This window comes from Loa loa (genome assembly GCF_000183805.2).
Source record: "Loa loa unplaced genomic scaffold supercont3.160, whole genome shotgun sequence".
In the NCBI taxonomy this organism is placed as follows: Eukaryota; Metazoa; Nematoda; class Chromadorea; order Rhabditida; family Onchocercidae; genus Loa; species Loa loa.
Genome location: NW_018108340.1, coordinates 85,854 through 113,035, shown reverse-complemented (window position 1 = coordinate 113,035; position 27,182 = coordinate 85,854). Strand labels below are relative to the sequence as shown.

Here is a 27,182-nt window from a genome sequence, read left to right as displayed (position 1 = left end):
GGCTATACACCTCGAACATGGCCAGAGAACAATCTCCAGAAGCAGGCTCATATCCAAACATTTATTTTAATTTATCTGCTGGGATAAAGGATTAATAGTAATATTAACGGCACTGATATCAGTGATAATAAAGTGTTAACAACACGAAGTTTCAGCCGATGTTTTCATCATTGGATAGTCGGAGATACTATGCCATTGATAAAATTCGAACAGTCAGAGCTAAAGACACTTTTACCTTCTCTATAATTACACTGATAAAGGAGAATTCCTGCTTGGCACTGGTTGTTTTCATAGTGACCAATTATGCCGGATTTACAATCCGGATGTTCATTTACGTGAAAAAGTGGTGGGGATAAATGGAGGTGTGGAAGAGGGTGAGTATTAGAGAGGGCGTGGTATAATGAGGATTACGTGGAAACGTATTATTTCAGGTATGAAGAAGGGAAAACGTTCATTTCCAAAACGTCAAAGCTATGCTACATTGTCAAATCCAGCAAGTACTAAAGAATTCACTATATCCGATGGTGATCACTCAGCAGATAGCACCAATGAACTCTCTGCATGTAAGACTTCAAGTCATTTGATGACCTTAACATCGACTAGTTTTCCCATGCAAGGGAATTCCGAATTTTTAATATACAGCAATGAATATTTTTGGAAAGTATTCAAAATAAGATGGTTTCAGATCGAGTTCATTGGCTTTTTGTGTGCAATATTACCATGTCCCGTTTAATTTAGTTTCCAATTTTTCTATAGTTTGGTCCTAGGAGAGATCTTTACGTTGCTAGGGATTCAGAACAACGAAGACAAATATTGATATTCCAGAAATTAGAAGAATCGTGTATTCGATTTTACTAGGATTTACAATGGTGGGAGCTTTATCATTCTTTTTCTAAGTATTTTTAGTATTTTTGATTGACATGTTTCAATTTTCAGATGAAGTTCTGCTGCGCAAAAAAAATGCGAAAGGTGGTATTAAATCCAATTTGGATAAAGAAAAAGCGAAAGGAACTGATCTAGATGACAAGACAGAGGTTGGTTACTTTTTATTTTAACCTTCCAATGTTTCTCAGTTCGCAGAAGTGTAAGCCAAGAAGACTTAACATTTGGAATTCAAACAAAACTGTACTGTTCGCAGTGAAATGATCGTCGCTACTTGTCATTATGATAGATGATTAGCAAAAGCTATATGTTTTTGTTACAAGGATGGAATACATTCGTTTCTTTACTATTCCCTCAATTGATTGAATAAAATTATAGTGCAATCTGTCATCTATAACATGGTTCCGACTTTTTTTGTGAAGTTAAGTAGAGTTAAATAAAACAGAGATCACTTTCAAATTTATGTCTCCACAAAGGAATTGCTAGATCCAGATCCAGATAGCTATACCATCGACCTTCTGTACTTGTGTGTGCTTCAGTTATAGACCACATTCACTTTTGGGATATATAGTCTTCAGTGGTATCATCTCCTACTTTTTTGAAAAGAAGGGATAGTATGCTGAGCATGGAGTGCTTAATCTACCGGAAAACGGTGCCAGTTTCTTCATTTAATCTCTCTGATTGGACATTGAAAATCCTTATGATAAATCCCCAACTCATGTGCTCCCGAAACTCTAGTATCAAACAGTGCAAAGTGCTTGTCCTGAACGTGTTTTTATTATGAATACTTCTGATGTTTCTGGTTGTTTCTAGAAAACTATATACAAATAGCTCATTTCTATTTCAGGACTATAGACCATGTTTTATGAAGAGAGATGGAAATGTATTGGGGCCGAATCCTTCCTCTAAAAGGGCTGGTGAATCCGGTGAAGAAGTGGCCGAAATGAATGAAACTGGAAAAAAAGAAAGATCAATAAGGGACGAAACTGGAAAGGAAATTAGTCGAAAACGTAAGAGAGGTTCACTGTATTTTTTTATTAATTTATCAGCGATATCATGCGTGGATTCCTAATCGTTGTGTAGAGTGGGAATAGTTGGACATGTTGGAATAAATCAAAAATGCATTCCTGTGCAAGTCGAGAAATCGAGCACTGTGTAATTTCATTTTAACCAACTGGTTGACCAGACTTAACGTTTTGACAACTTACAACCAGTTTAAGCTGTGACCAACTCATCTGTACTTCTATTTAATGAATACTATATTGGAAGACTAGATACTTCTGGCAACTATTTTTTGGGATTTGTGAATATTTTTCTTGTTTCTGCTACAGAGAGTTTCATCAGCCCACCCACTGCAGTTTAAAATGAAAAAGAGTGTGACCGAATTTATTATAATTCTCAAGAAATAGCATACCAAGATTTCGGAAATTTGTCTTTATGACATCATTAATGTAAATAGGCGAGGGGCAAACGTCATTCATTTACATACATTGTTTTCCAGGCAAATCAGTTGATAAAGGAGAACTAAATGATTCAGCTAAAACCCGAAGGCCGACACATTCAAACAACAGTGTCTTCAGTTCATTATTTACGAAATGTGACGGTTCGAAAGATATGCAGGATTTACTGAAGCAAAACATGTCTGACAAAACTCTGCAAAGTTTTAGGAAAAAAGGAAAGAGGAAAATGCAAAAGGAGGTTCAGAAAATAATTCGTAATGGGAAAGTATGTTCAATTATTTGGAAAACTGTTTCAAATTCAGCTTAAGTTCTTATCAGACATTGTTCTAAAAAGTTAAATACACGAACTGATAATAATTTCATATTTGATCACTAACGAAGTTCACCGAAACTCATCTGGAAACATGTATGTTTTTTGAACTTTATGTACCGGCAATGGAAAGGAACATATTAAATACAGATAAAGAACATTATTGAGAACTTTACTCAGTGGTAATAGAAATCGTTTTGAACAAAAGATCCGCAACTTTGTGTCTATATGGAGGCAGTTTCCAAAATAATTCTACAGATTGTCGATTATTTGAGTGAAGAAGAGGGATCACAAAAGACTGGAGTCGATTCAAAAGATGAAAATTTCTTCGAAACTAACGAGATTAGTGAAAAAAACATGGGGAATGGAGAAGAGGACGATGATGTGAGAATTTGCTCTTCGTTTATGGATTATGGTGAGGTTAAGTTCAGTTTATTTTCCACTTTCTCAAGTAAGTTTTTGTAAATAATATATTTAGGTTCAAGTGATATTGAGAACGTGGGCCAAACTTACTTTCAGAACAAGGGAGAGCTGTAAAGGATACGCTTTGTGAGCGTTTTATAAAATTTTGCGGAAAAAAGGATGACGATGTTCATGGCGTAATAATAGATTTTGAACGGAAGCCTTTCTCAGCTCACTGTGATTCGGTACAAAATGGATTAAATGCTCTCCAATGGCTTATCGATCCCTGTGATATAACACAGTTTTTCAAGTTTGTTACTGTATACTTGGTGAAATCTGCCCATCGAATTTTGCTCAAATTTTTGCTCTTCTATGAAAATTTCAGAATGGTATTCCAAAAGAAAGTATTTCATGTCCGTCATAATAACCCGAGTTACTATGGCAATTTATTTAGCACAGCAAAATTTATCGACATTCTGCAAACGGTTCGTGTGTTTTATTTTGATCATTAATTGACTCCATGAATTTTCAAACTTTGTAAAAAATTGGCAATTTAGGATTACGTTGAATATGGTACCAATGTGAATATTGCTGTTTACAAGAATCAAGAGAGGTCGACTTTAAACGGTTCTGGGAAGGTCTATCCTCAAGAAATACAAAAAAACATTAAGGTATGGAATCGCAAATCCGCAGAGAATAATGAATAGATTTTTCCAATATTGATTCTGGTTAGGATTATGTTTTTCATTTTTTCAGATGAAAGAGCCAAATAACTTCACAGTAGTAAGTATGAAATCCATGATATAATTCTCTGTTTAACATGCGTTTTTGGGTTTAGGCTGGCTGTTCAATACAGTTTACAAATCCTCAAAGCTTCTGTGACAATGTTTGGTACTACTGCGATTTATTACAGGAAGTATTTGGCTGTTTTGTAGGAGCTAACACGTATGTTCTTTTCATGTCGTTACATTTCAGAACTTCTTATGTAGCAGTGAAACTCGTTTATATTCTGTTCGAGTGTTTCGTAATTGCCTCTAGCATTGACTCTTTTCTGAGGAAGTAAGATTAGAATTGCAAGGGTAATGCTTTGGAATTAGGAAGTAAGTATGACTGGAATTGAGATTAAAACATTTAATGAATTTGGCGAAAAGTTTGTTTCGTACCTGTTTTTTAGAATATTTTCTTCAGATTCTATTATTCTTTTTCTAAGAAAATAATTTCTTTTCATTAGTTGTCATCTCTTTTCTATTTTTTACTTTATAGTTATATAACCCCCGCAAACACGGCTGGTTTCGCTCCTCATTGGGACGACATCGATGCTTTCTTGCTTCAGCTAGAAGGACGAAAACATTGGAAGATATATGCACATACTGACGATAACGAAATGCTTCCTCGACTATCTAGCGGTCTTTATTAATTTTTTTTTCTAATGCATGAAGATTTGGTAAAATGATATTCTCCCATTATATCCTTGTTTAGATAATTTTACGGACGATGATGTTGCTGATCGTAGGCTTGTTTTTGATGACTGGCTGGAACAAGGCGACATGTTATATATTCCACGAGGTTTCATCCACCAGGTTAGATGTATTGAACAATTTCTTATTGCGAAAAGCTTCCATTGCCTTTAATAGTGTACAAATTTTCGATTTTTTAAATCCTTTAGTGCATCTGTCTATGTTAATTTTTTCTAATGCATGAGGATCTGAATTTATAATACGTTCACTGAGGGAGTTATGTTCTTTGAGGAAGCCATTGTTCAAAACTGATACTGTAAAGTATGCATTTTATGAGTCTTATGTTTAGCAAAAATACAAATCTGTATCATCAAGAAGGGTGGTAAACTTTGAGGGGAAAGACAGATTTTTTTTAACAGTTTGGGATGCGTGATATCTTAAAAAATATGCAATCAAACTTCCTTCCTTTAAACTTTAAGGTTTTAGAGGGAATTATGGACTTCATATACATAGTAAAGAGCAGAATTTAAGGTGAATAAATTATATGAATATGAATAAGCGTTAGCTTATTCGAATGAGCGTTATATGACGCTTATTATGTTAACTTGTTCATATAAACGTTATGCGTTAGCTTATTCATATAACTCGCTCAAGGAATGTATAATAAATTGATTGTTATGTTGATAGCTGTTTCCTGGTATGTTTTAGTGGATTTCTACTGTATAGTATATATAGTAAAAATCTATTAGTAAAGAGATGTTCTCTCATCTCTTTTGCATGGTGCAATACATGTTGGAGTGTTTGTGTGTTGAGATAATATGTTTCTATGGTTATTTAATAAGTCGCTAAATCTCTAGGGTTTCGCAGACAAAGACGTTCATTCGTTACATCTCACTGTCAGTGTTTGCCGCAATGTGACGTATGCTGATCTTCTGGAACGTATCATTCCCCTTGCAATATCTAATTTTGCTGAGCAACATGTAAACATTCGCAGATCACTACCAGCTGGTTATTTAGATATGACGGGTGTACTGGAATGCGACTATCCACTATTCAAAACTGGTGCTGTGAAGTATGCATTTCATGAGTTTTATTTAGTAAAAATATGAATCTGTATCATCAAAAGGGATGATAAGCTTTGACTAGAAATGACAGGTAAATTTTGGCTGGATTCCAATGGTTTAGAACGTATGATGTCTTAAGAAGTGAACAGTGAAACTTCCTCTGAAGTTTCAAGATTTCAGAGGGAATTATGTACTTTGCTTACGCAGTAAAAAGCAGAATTCAGGTTACATCGCTTTCTTGATGCTGTATTTTCAAATTTCTGCAAATACGTTAAAGAGTTGTATGAACCAGCTGTCGATATGATGGCCAGAGAATTTATGAAGACAGCACTGCCACCTGTGTTGACCAAAGGTAATTTTAACTTCAGGGATCCATTGTACATTAGTTCAGTGTTTCTAGATTTAGACATTTTTTTCTTCATTAGTTGTGTTCGTGCTTGCTTTTTGTTTAAAACAAAATAATTTTTGTCCTTCCATACACCATAGTGTGCTTAATGTAAACAAAATTTAGAAATAAGATATTTTTAATTTCTCACAACCAGAAAAAGTTAGAATTCACATGGTGTTGAGTTTGAAATTGCCATGAATTTTCAATCCGCTACTTTTCTTTTTAAGAGGAGAAAGATATGACAGTGTTATGCATTGCTGATGGATCGTTATATGGTGATAACCAACATATCTTCACGAAGGATACACCAATCAAGCTTTTAAGAAGACATGGCCAAAGGTGACTTCTACAACTGTTGTAGAATAATGTCTAGGTACTAGTGTCATCAAATCAATTCAGCAAAGCTGCCTTATGATTGGGTCCGGAAAAGTGTGATGCTAGCCATGAGACCATTCGTTTCTCGAAGAAAAGGATACGCTATAAAAATTTACTGGCCTTTTTTCCAGACTTATTTATGAGTCGGAAGAGCGTTGCTTTATTGTACATCGCATGGCGAATTCGAGAGTTTATGAAGAAAGAGCAGAAACTTTGTTTGATCTAGACGTGGAAGTAAGATTTTATTTTTTTCACTGTCGTGAAATTGAATTTTAACGTAAGTTGCTTAGCTTATTTAAAATCAAATCTGAATTTCAGCTTACAGAAGGATTTGCAAATTTACTGAATGTATATCCACAGTGGTGCTTAGTATCGGATTTGAAATGTAATACTGTAGCCGATAATATCAGATTGGCAGAACTTCTATATAGCAATGGACTGCTTATGGCTAAATTTCCAAAAATTGTGGAATGAAGTTAAATTATTTCGATCATTTTAAAGACAATAATATGCTTTTTTGTTGATGCAACAACTAATATATAGTTTTCAATTTTAAATGAATTTGTCGAGCCCACAACTCTTTACAATCGATTTCTTTTTATTGCTTACGTAAGCCGCAAATGATTTCCCATTTTACGGAGACCTTTTCCAGCAGATTGGTTGAATGAGAGAAGTTTCAGTTACTTCACAAATGACACTTTATCGATCACGTAACCAAGTAATCTAGATTCATTTCACATTGTTACTTTTTATTTTTGATTTCGTCACTTTTATTTTCGTCTGTTGTTGTTGTTTTTTGAATTTAATAACGAGAAATATCGTTTTGTGATGTTCTTTTATGTATGTTGTTTTATTATTAATATTAGGGAGAATTCGATGTGTATTTTGTGCATTGAAATATCATTTTTATGACCCCTTTCAATTCGAAACAAAACTTTATTTTTCAGTTACTATTTACAAAACAAAACTGAAACTTTTTGGTACAATTCCAGCAACTGTTTACTTCATTGCATATTCTAAATTTTAAGTGTTCCTTATTCATTATTCTTTTTGAAAATCACATGTATCCCATCGGCAATGTTCATCAAGTAATTGTATACGCGGGAATCTTTTGAAGCTTTCTGATTTGTTTCATCAATGGCTGCCGTGTTGCGATCGCCTGGATAACGAGTTTTTTTGATAACACTTCCACCCCACAGGGCCTGGAAAACAAAACCATCTGATTTGAAATTACGAAATTGGGGACGGAAATCCAGAAATTACGTCTACGTCCCTACAGATTTTGAAAGACTCACGTTATCAATTATGATAACCCCTCCAGATCGCAGTAAGTTAACTGATTGCTCATAATATCGTGGATAATTAATTTTATCAGCATCGATGAATATGAAGTCCCATTTTCCAGCTTCTCCAGAAGCAAGCATTGCATCTGGAAGTTTTTGTTTTTAGGAACTGTTCCAAGCTGCTTTGTTTACAACATACGAACCCATTCATTTCGAGTTGTGAAGGAACTGGTTTTTGGGAGCCGAAGTAGACATTTGGACATTAATTTTGTTTGGCAGGAAACTTACCATTTCTTTCATTTTATTTTATAGTAGTCAAGTCTACATTTTAGAACTGCACTTGCCTAGTTTTTGTACCGCTGGTCCCAAATGCCGCTTGATTTTTGAGTAAATGTCTGGCCTAGCATTGATAAGGTCACGACTGATCTCATAATTCCCAGGATAAATATCAATTGTTAGTACTTCGCTTCCGTTGGGCATTGCCAAGGCCCAGGCCACCGCTGATGAACCAGTAAAGGTACCTAGAAGGAATGAATTTGACTTGCTTGATCAAATAAGATGCAAAACAAAGATCATATAAGGTCGGGGAGGAAATCTGAGACTGTAATCAAATTTCTTATGTTTGGTAGAAAGTTTTTAGGACTTGAGGAACCGCATGGTCTCCAGGGTAATTTCAAAAATGGGAAGGATTAGCTTGAAGAATTGTGAACTTTGATGTCTAGACCTATATCGATAGCTTTTTTGGCTTGTATTAAGTGTATAAGGTTTTGGCCAAGCTGAATCACTTCCGGGGCTCCAATCATCCCTCCATCCGGTAGGTTCAATGTCCTTTTACGGATAATTTTCTGAATTGGATCCATCTTAACCGATTTCTGAAACACGAAGTTTTGGAGAATTAAGATCTGGTTATTGATTCGATATATAAATCTTAATCATTTGACCAAAGTAAAAAAAAAAGCAAATTCAGTTTGCGAAAAACATCTGATGGGACAGAGATGGCTCAGTTTGATACCACTAAGTTTGTTGCTTAAGGATTCAGATTTAATTGAATGGATCAGACAGATTTGTTCCCATATTTCATTCCTTTTACTTCAGTTATTATTGGTTTCGTTATCAGATCTATTACGATTTACTGCGTTATTGGTATTAGTCGATAGAGATATGGGAATAAAATATCTTTCCAAGTAGCACTTAGCGATTAGAGATGAGCAAACATGAATGAAAAACTACAGAAATCATATTCTTACTTACGTTGACGCAATATCCGTAGACACTATTGTTATCCCATGGAGCGATACTTGCAAAGGCTATCACAAAAATATCAGACAATATCACTAACACGTTGATAAACGAGTTCATTATCAAGATATTGATAGGTATGACCATTCTGGAGGAAGAATGATTCTTTTCAGAAATTGAAATAAGGGAAAAATTCAATCGATATTTTCATTTACAATTCTGCACTTTCTTAACATTTAACTTTTGCACTTTTTGCAACAAAGAAGTAAAGGTAGAAGGGAACAACAACTGTTAAATTTATAAAGATTTAATTATTTTTTTTCGATAACTATTGTGCAACCTTATGAAAACATCGATTACAATTTTGAAAAATGTTTGCGATAGGTTATGAATGATTACCGATTATTAGGAGAAAATCTTCTGAGAAATACACTAGTGAACCGGTGGACTTGGTAACGGTTCGAGAAATTTAAATCCTCATGAGTATGACATATCTAGTTATTGGTACCCCTTTATTTTAGAATACATAGAAACCTTCTTGTCATTATCCATATTACTCTTCATCAATATTTTTTCCTTTTCTTAATCTACACATTCTTACACCAGTGAGTTAAGTAGATAAAAAGAGCAGTGTCTCAACTTTTGGCAAGAGATTGAGACCTTTCGAAATCTAGGATAGTACAAGTCCTGGGAGCCACTGTTGACTTCATATGATCTCCTGGAAGGATCATTTATTCATTATGCTAACATCCACACCAAAACTAGCAAAACCTGCTAGCCCTAACTTTTAGGAGAAATGCCTGGACCTTTTTGAAAAACCGCATAATTTCATTTTTCCAGGACTTAGGGTGCGAGTACCGGAGTCAGGGGTATGGCCAAACAAATCACATGTGATTTGTGAGAATCCTATAAACCTTGAGCAACCACACAACCGGTCTAGTAAGTCGTTATGGACTATCTAGTCTCAAGGTCACAATTCATTAAGTGAACGGAAAGTTAGCAATGCAATCTCTATCGTAAACATATCAATTTACCCGGTATGGTTAAGAACCCTGCTAACGGCGTGCCTATCTCATGAGAAAGGGATTATGTTTTTAATGCCTGTAAAGTGTAGTGACTTTTCAATACAGTGTATCATAAATTTGCAGATAATGACATGATTATCGTAAAACATATTGTAAATTTGAGACATATTTGTGACGTTTTTCACTGATTAGTATTCCACTTCTTTGCTTTCTAAAAAGAATATTGACAAAGTAATAAAATGTAACCAATAAAAAATCGATTTGAAAAAAGCCACGACAACAAGTGTCAGGTGAGTGAATTAATACACCATAGTATAAACAAGAACAGAACTTTTCAGGCAAGAAAACCTAAAAAAATAAGTCAACTCAAACTTGCACACAATTACTTTTTCGATAGCTCTCTCTGCTTCTACTATGGTTGCGTAAGAACTTTCTGTGCTTTAGGTGTACACCATTTTATTTAACTTGAACACACTTTTATTTAACTTTTATTTAAATTGAAAATGACAGTTACTCAAGATACTACTCAATTTACTCAGTTAACATTCTTCATGACACATCATTGTTCAATCAACACAAACAGTGACGCAAATAGCAAAAATTAAGTTTAAATTCTTAAAAAACAATGTGAAAGTTAAATTTGGGAAATTTCTTTTAAATTCGAACTAATGTCGATTGGTGAGCTAGACCTCAGAAACCACGGTATTATTTCCTATCCGATGACCTTCATCATCAAACTCTGAAAGAGGAGATGCATAGCTTGAATTCCAATCTCGCATGAAGATTTTTTCGTTCAAATCATGAACTATTTCCGAATTTAATGCCTTGTTATGCCGTTGTATCACTATACTAGCGCCTGCAGTATTGATAAAGTAATCAGCTGACCAATTCGATGTACCTAAAACCATAACATAAATTTTGACAATAACAGAATGCAAACTACGAAAAGTACTATAGCATTTAATCTTAGATCTCTATAAAATTACTAGTACAGAACTGACTTATACGAATCCTACTTTTTCAAGATTACTTTGAATTGTATCTATTTCCATGCATAAAAGAGAACTATCCTAAATCTGCTCCACAACCGATCGCAACATAAGGAAATCTGAGGCGAAGTCTACATCTGTATTATTCTTCAATAGTGCTAGTCCGCAAAACTGATAAACATTGCTCAAAAAAAGAAAAGCAGTATAACGACAGGCTATTAAGAAGCTCCCTAGAAATTTCTAGTAGTTTTTAAAATTTTAGAAACTAAAAAAATACCAATTAGCGCACTGTTATCCGTAACCATATATTTCGCATGATTAACACGAGCATACGGAATATTTTTCTGATCGCCTATCGTTGGTACTATGAATATACGCACTTCAATAGAACCCGTTGTATCTGGTATACAAATAAACCTTCCTTCTGCAAAGAAAGAAAATTAACTTTAAAACCTGCGACAAAATTTTCCACCAGATTAAATGTCATCGGCCTACAATTTCCTAATTCTTATTCGCTAACACGAAAATGCTTTAAAAAATCTCACTGCAGGATCATTTAGTTTACCACAACTTTGAGTTGGTCATACATAAATTTTTAGTCTGCAGTAGTTGTAACATAAAATACCTCATTTAAGGCAAGGTTCTCAGCATTAAGAACAATTTAGCAGATTTCCGGAAATATTCTCTACCTTGTTATGAATTGCTCAGTCGCTGATTGATGAATGCCCAGGACGGATTTTATGAAGACTGTACATTTCAAAATCCGTAACTGTTTTTAAAAAATTTACTTTTTGTATCGTACGTTCGCTTGCACGGTAAAGTTGAGTTTATGACTGCTAATGACTTCAGAAAGGCAAATAATGTCGGTCGCGTAGTTTTCCATTTACTTATTAATAGTTTCACCTCGATACCATTATATGCGGCTTTTCGCAAAGCATCATCGATAACAGGCCAGTACCTGCAAAAAGAATGAGAAATTAAAGAATTTTTCACCAGAAATCAAAAGAAATTAGAATTCAAACCACATACCTATTATTTGCTAAATATAGGGTAGCTGGAAAGTAATCCATCACGGATATATGTATAAATTTTCGAGCAGTATTGATAACTTGCAAGATTGCACTGAGATCATTCATACGACCTTTGGGACAGAAAGCTGGGGGTGCAGACTGCAAAATGGATTCTCATTTTGGAAAAATAGAAAGTGAAAAATAAACAAAAACAAATAAGTTATTACAAACTAGGAAAAATATTTCTTGTTAGACATCAGAACAATTTCTAATTGTTAAAAGAATTAATCTGATTATCATAGTTAAATCACTCGTCCCCTCTGCTACTTGATTTGAAATGAATGATAGCTGCAACATGCGAAAAATTACCGAAATATAAACACCAGTCTTTTCACCGTTAAGTGTAGCTACTATCGGATTCCAGGCATTATAAGCAGTCGCTAGTTCTTTCGACCATGAAGATGGTAACTTCTTACCCGGTGCACCCATTTCCCAATAAACATTCATCACTTTCATTAAATCTTCTGCTAAACATTCACAATTGAATATGGCGACACCAAGTTCTTTCACCTTAAAAAATTGAATTCAAACTAACATAAAAACTTCCTAAATTAGGCCTTTTATTTCAGACGAAAAGTAAAACTTGTCAGGATCTATATAAAAAACGCGAAACAGTATGAATTTAATCAGCTTCCCTTACATGTTATAGTTCCTAAGCTGTTAGCACGGCCTATAAAAGCAATTATTTAATTAAACCACTCCAACCACTTGATTTTAGCTGATCAACAAATAGTTGTTTCTTCCCTGTTCACTTTGATTTCTCGAGAAGTATTTCGACAAAAAAAGCTATTTCTGATTTGCTATAAAAGTCTAGCTAGTATACATGCTTTTACTATTATATAATAAGTTTTGGTACCTGTGTTAAAGCCCTCCAATCAAGGTTGGCTGAGCCCAAATAAAAGTGTTTCGCATCAACTACCCAAAACTTCGTATGTAATACTCCTGAAAAATCATGAGTTAAATAAAATAAAGAACTATCCAGGAAATTTAAGTGTCGACACCGGGTTATCTTAAAGTAAGGGTATATCATGTCAATCACTTTGCACTGCAGCAATTCAGTGCAAGCTCGTGAATCTATACAATAATTACGAGTGTATATTTGTATATCTGATACTTGGATTGACTTGCCAATTAATTAGCTTAATGTCTATTCAAATATAGCTAAGATAAAATAAATTGCAGCAAATTTTAATTTATGAGCTTACCACCAGCAAACCAATTCGAAAAATTTAAGCTGCGTACTTCAGCCAGTCCCTCATTTTTCAATGTTCTGGTTTCATTGTTATTTTGTGCATTTTGAACAATACGCAATTTAATGCCTTTTTTTGCCGCTCCAATCAACGCATTATATATATCAATACCCTTAATTTGGAAAAATAAATGAAAGCTATCAAAAAAAGTAGTTCGAAGGAATTCCAAGAATGAAAGTAGCACTTCAGATCTCACAGTTCTTTTAAAAGTGCTCAAATAATCAAAATTCTCCATATATATTGAGGCAAATTCTAAATAAAATACATATGATTTGAATGATAGCAAAACACCTTAAATAGCAGCTATCTGTTTGGTAAAGTCTAGTAGGAATTTATTAGATATTTCCAAGATGAAAGCAAACGTCTTGTGTTGATGGACCCCTGTAGGAACCAGTATTTTCTGGAAGTAAACTCCAGTAAAATGATGCAATGTCAATCGATTTTTCAGCGGAACTGATTAATCGCTTCCATATTTCAGTTGTTGAAGGGAAATTTGACACTGCAGGGTAAATCATACTTTCAGGTATTGACTCCACAAGATGAAATCTGAAACTATATCTGCTCCATGGAAAGACTAAAACTAATTTCTGCATAAATTTAATATAAGAAACAAGATTTGTCTTAAAAGTTCTCCGATCATTCAAAGTAGCACACCTCTAAACAATGATTCATGTCAGGACCATTACAGATGCGTGGTAGACATAGTAACATACTTGTTACCCCAAAATGTTCACGCTGTCTGTATTTTTGTTTTTCGACCAACAGTCAAGCTTTCAGTAATTGGACCTCTGTAGGAACCAGTATTTTCTGGAAGTAAACTCCAGCATTGTTCGTTCATTTATAATAAAACTATCCAATGCTGATTCCTTCCAAATTCCAACTTCAATCCTTCTAAGATGGACTTTTTTGCAAGGACTGTAGTGAAATTAAAACTGAATCGGAAATCATTCGAATGAATTCCTATGAATATATGTGAGAGAGTATCAATGTAGTGCACCTGAACCAATAAGTCCTCATTGACTTACAATTAGAAGTGGCATCATCGAGACTTCTCCATCCAAATACATTATCAGGTAATATTCTTCTTCCCCGATTGTATCATATGACAATGACGGAGGCACTTTATGTGGGGAAAGTACAAAGAAAAGACAAAGAAAAAAGAAACTAACTCGCAATGCTGCGGGCATGGCTTGCTGGAAAAAAGATGTTTGGATGATGCTAAGGCAGGATTCGCTAATAAGCTATATTTGCTCGGTGCCAAGACGAAAAACACCTGTATGCAGCATTAAAATTATGTACAAAAAGAAGTCTACAACATTTGAACAAGAAATTCAATCAGGGTTAAACCTACCATCCTTGCAAGGATACACTTTCCAGATAACTTTCGTAACATTGTATTCTTCCCGTACAATATACCAGAAATGTGCTGGAGACACTAAGATACTTTGTTATCAGCAGATTCTTCATGTTCAATTTTAAAAATCTTGAGGACGCGGGGTCGTGATCACATAGCTCTTCGGGTGTCGAACAGTAGAGAGAAGGTATACGAGGAGAATTAGAGATTGTTCCGATTAGAATATATGAGAAATGGAGAAGGCACGTGATAGGAGAGAGGGGGCGGGCTTTGACGGAGTTGGTGAGATAACAGGTCTACTCCTGTGATGTCATAAAATTTCAGTGGTGATGGAGAGGAGAATAGCATGAAGGGTTGAAGAGAAGAGAAAAATTGATGGAAATTTAAAAAATAATGTTGCAATGAATAGAAAGAAGGGAAAGTTAGATAGTTACGGCCAGCAAATTGTGGGTTGTTGCTGTCGGGAATTTCTGTAATAGTACCGCGGGACGAAAGTGTCGGGATGGGTGTGACATACAAGCTGGTCCCGAGTAGTTTTTCCAGTCGATTGTAAAGTTAAGTACTCTAGCAAGCTTGATGATATTAATTAGCATAGCTTCAAGGGAAAATACCTTAACAGCTGACAAAGGTAAGATTGTTTAGAGAAGATTCACGTTTGACTCGTCCCAACCAGAAAGTAACAGCTGTTACAACTTGACTTCTCCGTTCTTAATTGGATGAAAAATACGGACATACCGTAAGCAAAGTGACGGATACACTAACAACCAAAACAATAGCTATCAATGATACTGTGTTCTTCATTACGTCGTTTTCCTGCGCCTTTCTGTGATTGCTGTTATGTGGGACTTTTTTTTTTCTCATAACTAACAGACATAAAGTGTCTGACGGAAGAACTCCTTGATATTTTTGAAATGACCATGCATAATTCGGTTATTAATATAAGGCTAGCTATACCTGATGAAGCGTTGCTGTGGCAATGCTTCATCAGGTATAGCTAACAGCAAATAAAAAAAAATAGTGTTGTTAAAAGAAAAAGAAAGAGAAGAGAAAGCGCATCTTTCTAAATATGTTTAATTTCACAATGCTTATCGGTATACAATGTTTTTTTGTTCTTTCATTTTTTGTAGATTGTCTGGTTTATCGATTCTATAACACGCAACATATAATTGTCCCACGTAAGAAGTAATCCGTGTCTTAATCTAAATCATGGAATTTTAAAGATTGACTTTAAGCATTGTTGATGATGATTGTAAACATCAATCGAATTGGGAATTGTATTCTCCTAAATTGAAATGACATATCATATGCGTGGAATGAGAACATCTTCATCTTAGAAATGTCCTGTCAAGATTGTTACTTCTATGACATTGCTCATTCATCTCAAACAACAAGTTTGCATTTCTGCAATACTTTTCCAATGGCAGATGCTTTAGAAACGTGGGAAATGTGGGATTCCACATGGGAGTTTCAACGAATAGTTCCTAAGAAATACATCAAAACTCGATAATTTGTTGTCAAGAAAAAATTTCTGGAAGACAAAAAATACAACAATTAATGGATTATCGAAATTAAATTTCTTTAACATAAAATTTACACAATATCAGACAGATAGGATGATGCAGTCCAGTAAGTAAAATTAAGGCGATGAAGATGTGAACTAACAATGTTGGACGTCACAAAGAGATTTCTGCATTTCCACACGTTTGTAGCACAGACCACGCCAGGAGCCAGTTGACCTCGCCATGACCGTGGTGGAGCTTACCAAAGCTCCTTTTATATATATACTCAAAAAAAAAGCATGTTTTTCCTGAATAGATGTGACAAGGTGTGACATCCGTGCAATATAGATATATAAGAACACACGGGCATTCGAATGCAATGCTGTGTTCAAATTTCAAAGTAATCGGTGAAGAACTTTGGAAGATTTAAGATTTTGAACAGACAAACATTTGCATTTTTATTTACATAGATTTATTTATGTAGAGAAGTCTAGACTAGGTTTTTTACAAATGAGACTAAAGCCTAGCTGGAATGATTGCATAAAGTATAGTTGAGGATTATATTTTTACCTTGATTTTCAGGTTTGTTCAACTCCATCCTAAAAAGTTTCCGCGGAATTGGAGTATCTCTCTTTTGTTTACAAGGAAGAAATTTTAAATCTATTATAGCTAATAAGTAAAAAGTCTGCGAAAAGAATCATAATGTGTTTCGAACACATCGACAGGACGCTGGTCATTCAAGACAATGATAATAAGATCGCTAAAAAATTCTTTTTCATCTTCAGTCAAACAATTTTTATATTTTATGATAATCGCAAGCAATATTTATCAATTATTCAAATTTATGGTCACTTGGTGCACGTCAACAATTGATATAAGAGGTAGATTGAAAGACAAAATAGTCCTGGACATAAGAGCCTAGTATAATTGTCCACAAATTTAACTGTACAATCAGTAACTATCTGTTACTTCTCATTCTTTCTAGCCCGACTTCCAGTTTTATTTTTTCAAGAATCGTATAGCTGATGAACAAATCGAGATGGCTTTTGTTTCGACTCTCAATGCAATATTATCATCATATGGTACTATTTTAACAGTGCATAACATGGCTAACAGATTCAAACAATTGACGGATATTGATAAGTTGTAGATAATTGAAGGGTTTAGAAAATTTTCTTCTGATAGAGAATTCTATAATGCTCTCATTTGTCGTGAAAACGAAACCTCAAATAAATTCATTCACATTGTAAATTAATGCTAATGATACTATGAATCACTCTTAACATATTTACATTCCTTAAAATTGTTTCCCACACTCTTTTGTTATTATCTTATCTAACCAATTTGCATTCTTATGTTAAAACCCTTAATTTCCATGTCAATCATTCTGTTTAATCTTGTTATAATGCTTGCACCATATCCGGTGTGTTTCCGATACTTGAATTCTTCATGTAAACCACTCCCATTTCTTAACATATATAATCTCGGTCCCAAATCCGGGGGAGGCGTGGAGCTGCCCCCCTTCTTCGAAGGTTATCGGCTTCTTCTTCTGCTTATTCTTCGCTTCTACGGACATTGGCGGATTTTTATCAATTTCTTATCACGATGAAGGTTAATATCCCTTACTGTTGCGTATTCACAAGACAAATCGACCTCCGGACAAACGCTTTCGCACTAAACGCTTCATTTGAATAGATTTGATTGGAGTTTGATTACCCAACTACTGAGTTTGGCAAATAAATTATCTGGCAGTCCTTACTATTTCACGACATCACTTATTGTCGTTATCAGTTAATTAGCCAACGTTCTGTTAATATTTCCAAACCACAATTTATTTCACTTTTTTTTTGTCTTTGAATAGAACTTTAAATGGTACATTATCATTCATTAAATGAATTCATTGAATATTGAAAATTCAAGCAGCCTTTGTCAATTTTTAAATTTTATCTCAGCAAACAAAAAAAGGAAAGGTAAATATTTTGGAAAAAGAAATGGAATTTAACAAAAATTGATAAATGCAACAAATCCTGTTTTATTTCATTATGAAAAAAGGCGCAAACAGCTCAGGGACGAATAATTCCAAAAGAGCTGTTAGTGCACATTTTAATTTTTAATAATTCTTCTTTTTATGACTATCCATATCTTTTTCTCTTCTTTCGAATCATACGAAGTTACTATTACAACAGGTGTAATAATTTTTTTTTTGATATCCTAAGAAAAAGCGAGTCGTAGGTATAAGCTATGATTAAGTCAATAGCTATGATTGGAATTTTAAAAGTCCTAATTTTGAATGCAATTTTAATCTTCTCAGAAGATTAAAATTTCAACATTTTTATTGGAAACATTCAGTCAGCTTCGTATTTTAAGTTAAAAAGGGACGCTTTTTCCCTCTGTTCTTACTAGCTTAAAAATTTTTTGGACAAAGTGGTGTATGTTCAATAGCTTTATTTTTTGCAGCAAGGGGAAGAACAAATATAAATCATTGAAATTACTGTATCAACAGAGAAGTGAAGCTTTATCTGATGTAATATCATGAGAATATTTCTAAATTTTTAAAAAAAAAAGAAACACTGAACTACTTAATGGTATAAAAGAAATTACTCCTTTTATTGCAGATAGTTCCACTTGAAAATGAATTTTTTTGTTTACAAGACAGTATAGTGGCGATGTATATTTAATGTAGATGAACAAACAGGTGTGCTTTTGCACCACTTGATCAATTAATTAATTAGGTAAGAAATATTCAGACAGATTGCTAGTGGGGTGAAACAAAGAGGCATTTATAACTAAGGAATTAACTAAGGACTGGCTCAATGAATATGGAAAGCACCAATTATATTTTGCATAATTTCTTCATATTACTAATCAGGTGTCACCGCACATTCATTCCAAAACTACATTAGCGATGAAGTGTCCTCAAAGGCTCTGGAATTTATTTGAATAAATGTCAACAATAAGAGATGCCCATTGGAAAATCTATATGTGCAACATAAACTTCATTCCATCAAAAAATAAAAAATGTTTTTTAAACCAGAAAATAAAATGTAAAAAAAGTTGAATTGGGAATAAATAAGCATAGATTGCGTTAAATTGAACTTAATAAGCTGAATTAAAAAGATTAAAATAAAATTGCGTTAAATTGAACTTAATAAGCTGAATTAAAAAGATTAAAATAAAAAAATGGACTTAACTGTCGTCAAGTTCTAGAAAAGATTATTACATCACATAATCATAATTTGCTTAAGGTACAAATGTTTAAGTTCACTTTAATGTTTGTTAAGACATTATTGGATTTATTTAGCTGATAGTAAGAGAATTCTTTAAATTTTGAAATTTTAAGAAATTTATATTGTTCACCGACATTGTAATAAACCTCTCTTAGGGAAACAATAATTTATGCTGTGGTTTTTCTACCAAGAACAAATGCTTCCAATTTGAAAATGTGGTAAGTTTTTCGCAAAACATGTCAGGCTGTTGAGATCGATGTTGGTGTTAGGCAGTATGTAACAGAAATGTTCATTGAAGCGATTTTTCATTGTCACTGGTATCTGTCAAGTGAGAATTACCCATTTACAAAATAAAAAAGTGAATGGTCAGAGTTGGTGTTGTCAAAGAAATAGCCAATCAGAATTTCGACAATTCTTGGTCAAAAGAGAACTCTTTGTGTTTGCGATTTCGACTTTAACATGTAATTCACATGTTGATGTATTCATTGATCAAAGGAAAACAGAAATGCAAGAAAACAATCCAAGTTGTTAAACTCAGATCAACTGACGCATCACGTACCTTTCTGGAAATTGTACCGGAAATTCATTCAACATCCATCAATATGACACTTGAAAGAGATGCAACGTTCGACATGCGGACAATTTCGGTTCCATTCATATTTCATTTGCATTTAAATTTTTGATCATTTGTGTCTGCCATATTGAAATCTTAAACTTGTATAGTCCTGCGGTTGGAATCTTAATAAAAAAATGGTGTGAGTCGGATTCATGTTCAAATTGAACAATCCACAATCTGCAAATCTTTTTAATGAATTTTTTCCAAAATTAGAAATATTTCACAATGAAAAGGGATGGAACATGGGAGAACGAAATATTGATGACAGTACAATTGCGGAGTTAGGGAGATGCCTCCTAGAATTTAATTTGAGCTGAAAACTTAAAAAAGTTCTACTAGAATCTCCCTTATTACATCATTAGCATGAACAATATTTTACTAACTTTTGAATTTTGATCTAGTACTTAAATCATGAAGTTCCACACATCCGAAATATGCATTGGGTCATGTAAGCACTATGTTTCATTTTGGTATTAGTAATTAATTCTAATGACAATAACAACAATAATAATAAGATCGAAAAGAAGATCACCTAATCACAGCTGTATTAGGTTTTCAGAAAGATACGTCAAAAGTATTATTTGACGTATAATGAAAACATTACATATTTTTTCAATGGTATGAAAATATATGTTAGTTCAAGTGATCGAAACATCGAAAAATAATGCGTAATCAATAAGTCATGGCAATAAACAAAAACAGTTCCCAACAAAAGAACAAATAGACAAATAACCGAAGAGAAAATTAAATTAATTTAATTTTCACTTATGCCAACTATACACTCTCACCGCTAACTTCTATAATGACTACATTGCTCTACTTGTCACTCTAAATAAACGGCAAATCAAAACTTTTAAATAATGCTTGACATTGGATCAGAGATATTGGCAAACTAACGAACAATTAAAATATGACAGACTGAAAACCTAAATCTTGAAGGCTAAGGAATAGATGCTTGAAATTTTCCTTTCATCAGATTTACTTTAAAAGCAAGAATTATTTTTAATTATCCATTTTATTTTGTTTTTTTCAAAATAATAATAAGCTCCAAAGTTATTTTTTTAGACAGCCAATCACAGCAATCATGAACCTAGAATAAATGGAATATTTGGGTACAGTATTACTCGATAAAATTTCCTAATCAGGAAACTGGTTTCCCACTACTAGCTATATGCAGACCATCTTTATCACTCCACAGCAAAAGAGCTTCATCGGGTAATTGTGGATGAGATATCCGGAATGCACCTTGTCGTGGTTTACTTTGATTCAACGATAAGTACTTCAAAAGGTCATCAATATCAATATGTTCTGAACCAACACAAAGATTCAGTATCCAACGCGTATTGGTTTGTTTCCATTTCTAAAACTAATGAGTATGAGAATCTCAAAATTAAAAATCTTGAATAATTTACTAAAGTGTAGAAAACTATAATTTACTATTTACGATGAATGAATGCGATAAATTCACAGAGGTTTAGAACAGTAGATATAGATATAAAGATAAGGTATAGAGAAAATGCCAGATAATTGATATAAAAAACTTTCTTCTGTAAAGAAATCGCTAAATTACTAACATCGATAGCTCGACAGAATCCTTTTGTAGTGATTGAACTATTGTCTATTCGGAGTACAGTTTCTTCCAAACATTTTTTTGCTTTGCTTTCCAGAAAATCAACCAAGAACTGGTCATCACCAATGGTTATCTGAGGTGTAAGGGCAAAAATACTTAAAAAGCTAAGGCTAAGAAACTCAGAAAGGAACTGTCTGGAATTACTTATATGACCATGATTACCGCGCAACCAAATAAGTGATAATTTCTGACATTCAACCAACTGAAGGAACTGATGGAACCTAAAATTTATTAGAATTGAAATCAAACTGAAAGTTGAGTATTTCATTCATGCGTGACATCTTTAATACATATTAAATCACTTGAGCAGTTTCGGGCTCTGTACTTCTTTAATAGATATTTTTCATTTTTAGTTTGCATTAATGTAAAATAATATTCCGTAAGCTCTGATTGCAAGTTGAATTTCTGAACTACTTATTAATTTGACAGTTTCTATCTGGTAAAAGTTCTATATAAAGGAATTTTAAAAATCTAAAGTCAAGCAAAAAAAAATCTATTCAAATCCCATCTAATTGTATCTAATTCCTAAAAAATCTACTAAAATCTATCTGAATTTAAGCATATATTCAAGTTATTCAGTACTTAGGGCTTCAGTGAATATTCACCATAATTTTGACAAATTGTTTGAAAAAAAGAACTTATTTCTATGCAATACATCTAAAGCGGAAAGGAATGCTAATCCTAACTAAAACTTTAAACAACAAAAAACAAGAAAACTTACTTTTTTGGAGACACATAGTTTAGCTTGCACATGCTTATTTCCACTATTTCACATCGTATTTTACATGTTCCAAAAGCTTCTAAAAGGCGATCTACGAAATCATCAGTGAATCGCATTTCGGTCAATCTCAAGAAATGAATATCCGCTTCACGGAAATATTTCGCTATTCGTTCACATAACAAATGTGAGGGTGTATGCTGTCGTCGTTTTCGCTCATCGTGATCCTACAAACTTGAATAAGTTGAACAGCAACTGTTTTTTTTTAACTTAAGCAATAAACAATTAAGGGTATGTATTTTAATATACAGAGAATAGCATGAAAGCGATTTCAAAACAAGATGACATTAGACATCAGCGTCTCATTTTAAATTTAAAATGATCTCTATCCTATACACTGCTGTCAACTGATAGACAAAATGTTTTCATTAATTCATATGACTTTTAAAAATATATAAAGTGATTTATGTCACTGCAGTTAGACGTGGAAACAGTTTGCAAATATCTTGGAAAGTAATTTGCAAATATGTACAGAAAGAAGAATGCAATTGCTGTATTACATCATTACAAAAGTTCTTTGTTCATTTCTTTTTTAGTAACGAAATTGAACTTCTAATTAATGTATAACTGTCTAAAGTACTACTTGGTATTGTCATATTATTGGCAGCATTTTTTCCTATGTTTTAATATGTATAAATTAATGGGAGTTTTTCTGTCCTTCTCACAATATCAGAAATTCCTACAATTAAAGCTCAGTCAACAAATTTCAGAAACTGAATGAATGGTTAAAGCAGAGATTCAATCTAAACAAATTTCATGAATACTGATTCCGATTTTTTGGAAAAGACCATTGAAAGAATGCTTCCTTTTCGCAATTAATGTGAATGGAATAATGCGACACAATTATGATATGTGTGACACAAAGATGCAAATGACCTTATTATTCGTTTATTCTTTTCTTAAGTATAAATTAGTCCTGCAAACTACAGCATAAAGATCAAATGGAGAAAATATGAATGTATCATTACTTAATACAGCGGCTTTCCTTGGTACTGTCCGAAGGAATTGTAGCATGGTTGTATTTTTTTTTAAAAAAAATGACAAGTTATTGAAAGAGAAATGAAAGCAAAAATTGCTCACCTCCGTATGCCAATTACTATCATTTGATATATTTGGCACTAAGACAGGCAGGTAAGAACTAGAGGGAGAAGTCTGTCCCATATAAATGAGCAGATGAGGTAATTTTGCTGCAGATCGATGTTCATCCTCACCATACCGTTCATGCTGCTGTTCTTCGCTATTGCTAAGTGTTGTTAAAGTCCTAGTACGTCGCCGTTTTCCAAGGGCGAAAGATGGACGACTTGGAATATGTTCGCAGAATGTCCAACTTTTTAGGAGATTTGAACAACTGAAAAAAAAAATGTTGGTTTCCGAATAATACAATAATAATAATTTAAAATAATATCCGAAAAATTACCTTAGTCGAATTCTTATTTTAAGTAAAATGAGTTCGAAGGACTCGCAAACTTGAATATTCTATTTTATTTTTCTTAAATCTAGTATCTGCAAGAGTAGTATTAATACATTTGGGCATATGCTCCAGAGATAATAAGTTAATTAAAATTTGGTTTATATTAAGCACGCCGTTAATCTAATGATTCAGGCCTAATTAGCCATACACTAAACTACAATTCTTGATTAAATTTTATATTCCCATTTTATATGCAAATAATTCATTTCTGATTATTTCTACTACAAGTCTGATCTGCTTGCAAGCTTTAAATTAGATCACGCATGATATCAAGCAAAGTACTCCTTACAGCAGAAAACTTTACCTATTCAAAAAAAAAAAAAAAATTTGTCTTTGATTAGAAAATTGAAAACGATGTTCTTATGTTAACTTCATCGATGTGTAGGTATAGTAAACAGCTGTTTAAAAATACTGTAAAGATGGGTAGATAGCCATGTGTTGTCGTTTACATTACCTTGTACTTCCAATCACCGCTTCATTTTCTCTTACCATTCACATAGTTAAAGTTGACGCAGTTGCGTTGAAAGGTTATAAATCAGATTCTGTTCAATATTCCTTGATCCCTATTTCTACACTTGTTTAGCATTTGTGCACAATTTAATGCAAGACATTAATTACCAATATGTCACCTAAGCTAACTATAAGCAATTTATCCCACATTTCAATGAACAATGGGAATTAAACTGACATTATTTACTAAAATCTTAATTGGCCTTGGAGAATATCTTTGGCAAGTTATGAGAAACAAAGAAATTCGTAATGAGTATCCATAACAGCTAAAAGATAATTTAGTAGCACTGTTAAATTTTCACATTTTAACGACCAAAATGGTTGATATGGAACCACTGTCTTAAAAAGACTCACATAGCTAGCTGAAATTCAAACTGTTCAGACCATCTTAGCCAACAAGTAGTAGTACTTTTCGAAATACGCGAAAATGATAAAAATGATTCCTTCATTAATTTAATTTGGTAATTTTTACTTCTGCAATACTATGCACTGAAAATGAGACATAACATAGAATATACTTCAAAGTCAGGATGAATCGTGATTTGTATTCTCGGAGTTCGAGCATCTGTACGAGATGTTTCCTGAGCAAATGGTTGTTACGATCGATCATTTCCTTCCATCTTTTGCAAACAAATCGACAATTATCGATATCGTATCGTGGTAAATGTTTCAAAATATGAAGATGTATTTCAGGAGGTAACAGCGATATCGCGAATGCTGTTCCAGCTCCTTCATCATCCTGTTTTGAGAGATATTCATGAATTTGTGGTCGAATTTATGAATTGGCTTTTTTTTTGGTTGAATTCCTTAATTGAATTCTTCTTTAAACTTCCAATATTGTCAACAATATTAGGAATTTCGTAGCAATCAATTATCAGGTGATTCATTCATATGAGCATTTTCAGGATTTTTCCAGACAGGAAAAGAGCAAATTTAACAATATCTATTAAAAACATTCTTTATCGCTGTTCTCCGCGGAATATGTTTGTTTGTTTGCGCAAGGTGTCCTACCTGTACATACCTGATGATAGTTAAATGAGGTTGAAGATGCACTCTGGCTCATGTAACATGATCCCAGGAGAAGAGTGGTCGAGGTTGCTACCTTGACCACTGCTTCCGAAACCTGCATGATTGATGTGGTTGAGGATGATGAAATTGCCGTTGTGGTCGCATATGATGTTGATGGCAACTAAAAATAAACTTTTCAGTGTATTGATGCAACATTTGGGGATGTCAAATCAGATTTGCTAGTTCCAATAGTAATAGCCATTTAATTTTAATTCAATTTTAAGAAATAAATTTTCCTTTCGGATATTTCTAGGATGCAAAAGCCTCCCAGCCTACTGTGCCTTTTACTTTGAGTCAACACATGCCAGGTACATTCTTCAACTCGGAACTAACTCTTGCCATTCTAATTCATTCACTTCAAATTTATATAATTATTGTCAAATCGATCCTATCAAGTTCTAACTGTAAATGTTTCACTCTTATTTTTTTCCAACTTTACATCATTTTTTAGTAATAATAATTTATTAATTGATTGATATTTATGCAAAAAAACTTTAAAACTATCCACACTATGGTTAACCACTATGGATTCAGGTTTAATCTTTTGAGTAACTAAAAAAAACTTTTAATATAAGGCATTGCGTAGTGAAGCAAAATAAGTTCAGAACTATAAAGATGAAAGTGGATTTTCAGCTGTTGATTAACAAATAAATCTTCGTACTGATATCAACTGAAATTCTGAGAGCTAAAGATAAAGCATACAAAACGGTGTAAACGGAGGATACCTAAGAGTTAAAAAGAAATTCAAAATTAAAAATTGATTTAAGATGTTCCGAAAAGAGAACAGATGAATGACTTATAAAGTTGAACTGAAGAGTTTGAATAATTGAGAGAAGCAGATAAACATTTTAATTCATAAGAAAGCAATAAAATTAACAACTTATAAGGATTTGGAGGAAAACAAAAAGACTGACAGGATTGTTAATTTGTTTTTTTGAATTAAATCTGATGAAACCTCAATGAAAATTTAAAATTTGAATTTAAAGGCGAATGAATCTCACAATTATTGCGAAATCAATTCGAAAAAAAAAGAACCAAAAAGCAATTGTACCTGCTCAGCGCAAACGTCGGCTGCCATCTGAATTAAAGTCAAAGCCACATGAACCACCGCCAGCAGTAAGCTCTTGACTGTACACTTGGTAAATAGACCAAAGGGTGAGCAGCTGGAGAATGAGTGGGGTGTGAAATTTCGACAATATAGCTGGCGATGGTAGCGATAATGATGGACTGATTGATATAGATAAATTATGGATTGTATTTTTCTGTCACTGAGTAAACAGCCAGACACTGATCGGATGCTTCTTCAGTTTTTTTTTTCTTTTTTCGGAAAAGAGATAAGTAAATCTGAAAAAATTTTGCTATCAATAAAAAACATTTATAGCAAACATATAATCATTGGAGATGAAATATGTCTATGAGTGCGTTAGTAACTGCTTGGTAAAATAAACTGAATGACAAATTCAAACGTTACCATAGTTATGAGACAACTGATAATTTAGAAGAAAAAAAAGGATAGAAATTAAGCATTAGCATTAGAAGGTCAGTTATTAAGGTACGATACAAACATATGACATTATCGATTTATGTTGACGAAACCAATGAATTAAAAAGATGCAGTAGAGAAGGAAAATTATCAACCGTTCACTCCAATGAAAGCGGAGGAATCGACCGATCAACCATTCATTTTGTCTAGCAGATCTCATCAAAACGCACATTTAGTAAGGTATTAGCTTACCGGATGTACAACTGCCAATTGGATGACGGTTTTATGACAAACAAAAAATAACATACCGTCTCCAACAGGAAGTGCGCAACACACACCCACACAATTGGAA

The 27,182-nt window shown here is 33.4% G+C and overlaps 5 protein-coding genes across 5 annotated transcripts; 2 read left to right on the top strand and 3 right to left on the bottom strand.

Moving 5' to 3' along the window:
* Positions 1-433: 433 nt before the first annotated feature.
* LOAG_00418 (hypothetical protein) lies at positions 434-6,812 on the top strand (the record flags this gene model as incomplete). The annotated part of the gene is made up of 16 exons (XM_003135958.1): positions 434-563; positions 937-1,034; positions 1,730-1,892; positions 2,384-2,607; positions 2,911-3,067; positions 3,172-3,364; positions 3,440-3,539; positions 3,612-3,725; positions 3,893-3,999; positions 4,318-4,460; positions 4,534-4,634; positions 5,369-5,583; positions 5,800-5,927; positions 6,191-6,302; positions 6,470-6,572; positions 6,657-6,812. 16 exons carry the CDS (start codon positions 434-436, stop codon positions 6,810-6,812), a joined length of 2,244 nt encoding a protein of 747 aa, XP_003136006.1.
* A 560-nt stretch (positions 6,813-7,372) lies between these two features.
* Positions 7,373-9,010, bottom strand: LOAG_00417 (hypothetical protein; the record flags this gene model as incomplete). The annotated part of the gene is made up of 5 exons (XM_003135957.2): positions 8,873-9,010; positions 8,346-8,493; positions 7,966-8,142; positions 7,634-7,767; positions 7,373-7,540 (listed from the first exon to the last, which is right to left on the bottom strand). The coding sequence occupies exons 1-5, from the start codon at positions 9,005-9,007 to the stop codon at positions 7,373-7,375; spliced, it is 762 nt and encodes a 253-aa protein (XP_003136005.1). The 5' UTR covers positions 9,008-9,010.
* A 1,313-nt stretch (positions 9,011-10,323) lies between these two features.
* Positions 10,324-14,500, bottom strand: LOAG_00416 (phospholipase D). The gene is made up of 10 exons (XM_020445425.1): positions 14,364-14,500; positions 13,849-14,001; positions 13,557-13,740; positions 13,150-13,306; positions 12,801-12,886; positions 12,254-12,454; positions 11,904-12,043; positions 11,663-11,832; positions 11,152-11,298; positions 10,324-10,783 (listed from the first exon to the last, which is right to left on the bottom strand). Exons 3-10 carry the CDS (start codon positions 13,707-13,709, stop codon positions 10,569-10,571), a joined length of 1,269 nt encoding a protein of 422 aa, XP_020304112.1. The 5' UTR covers positions 13,710-13,740; positions 13,849-14,001; positions 14,364-14,500; the 3' UTR covers positions 10,324-10,568.
* Positions 14,501-16,749: 2,249 nt separating this feature from the next.
* On the top strand, positions 16,750-17,197 carry LOAG_00415 (hypothetical protein; the record flags this gene model as incomplete). Its single annotated transcript, XM_003135955.1, has 2 exons — positions 16,750-16,908; positions 17,045-17,197. 2 exons carry the CDS (start codon positions 16,750-16,752, stop codon positions 17,195-17,197), a joined length of 312 nt encoding a protein of 103 aa, XP_003136003.1.
* Positions 17,198-20,935: 3,738 nt separating this feature from the next.
* LOAG_00414 (hypothetical protein) lies at positions 20,936-26,584 on the bottom strand. Its single transcript, XM_020445424.1, has 7 exons — positions 26,399-26,584; positions 25,301-25,468; positions 24,798-25,018; positions 23,379-23,646; positions 22,242-22,465; positions 21,465-21,741; positions 20,936-21,250 (listed from the first exon to the last, which is right to left on the bottom strand). The coding sequence occupies exons 1-7, from the start codon at positions 26,423-26,425 to the stop codon at positions 21,032-21,034; spliced, it is 1,404 nt and encodes a 467-aa protein (XP_020304111.1). The 5' UTR covers positions 26,426-26,584; the 3' UTR covers positions 20,936-21,031.
* Positions 26,585-27,182: the final 598 nt, after the last annotated feature.

What these genes read in the sequence shown, in the direction of transcription:
- LOAG_00416 (XM_020445425.1), bottom strand. Translation starts at nt 13,709, where the DNA reads ATGATTTACCCTGCAGTGTCAAATTTCCCTTCAACAACTGAAATATGG. An exon ending in GGGGTCCATCAACACAAGAC is followed by an intron (nt 13,307 to 13,556) that starts GTTTGCTTTCAT and finishes TTCCAAATTAAG; the next exon opens with GGTATTGATATATATAATGC. An exon ending in GCGAACGTACGATACAAAAA is followed by an intron (nt 11,299 to 11,662) that starts GTAAATTTTTTA and finishes CTTTCTTTGCAG; the next exon opens with AAGGAAGGTTTATTTGTATA.
- LOAG_00414 (XM_020445424.1), bottom strand. Translation starts at nt 26,425, where the DNA reads ATGGCAGCCGACGTTTGCGCTGAGCAG. An exon ending in AACTATGTGTCTCCAAAAAA is followed by an intron (nt 21,742 to 22,241) that starts GTAAGTTTTCTT and finishes AATAAATTTTAG; the next exon opens with GTTCCATCAGTTCCTTCAGT. An exon ending in GATTCTGTCGAGCTATCGAT is followed by an intron (nt 21,251 to 21,464) that starts GTTAGTAATTTA and finishes CATTAGTTTTAG; the next exon opens with AAATGGAAACAAACCAATAC.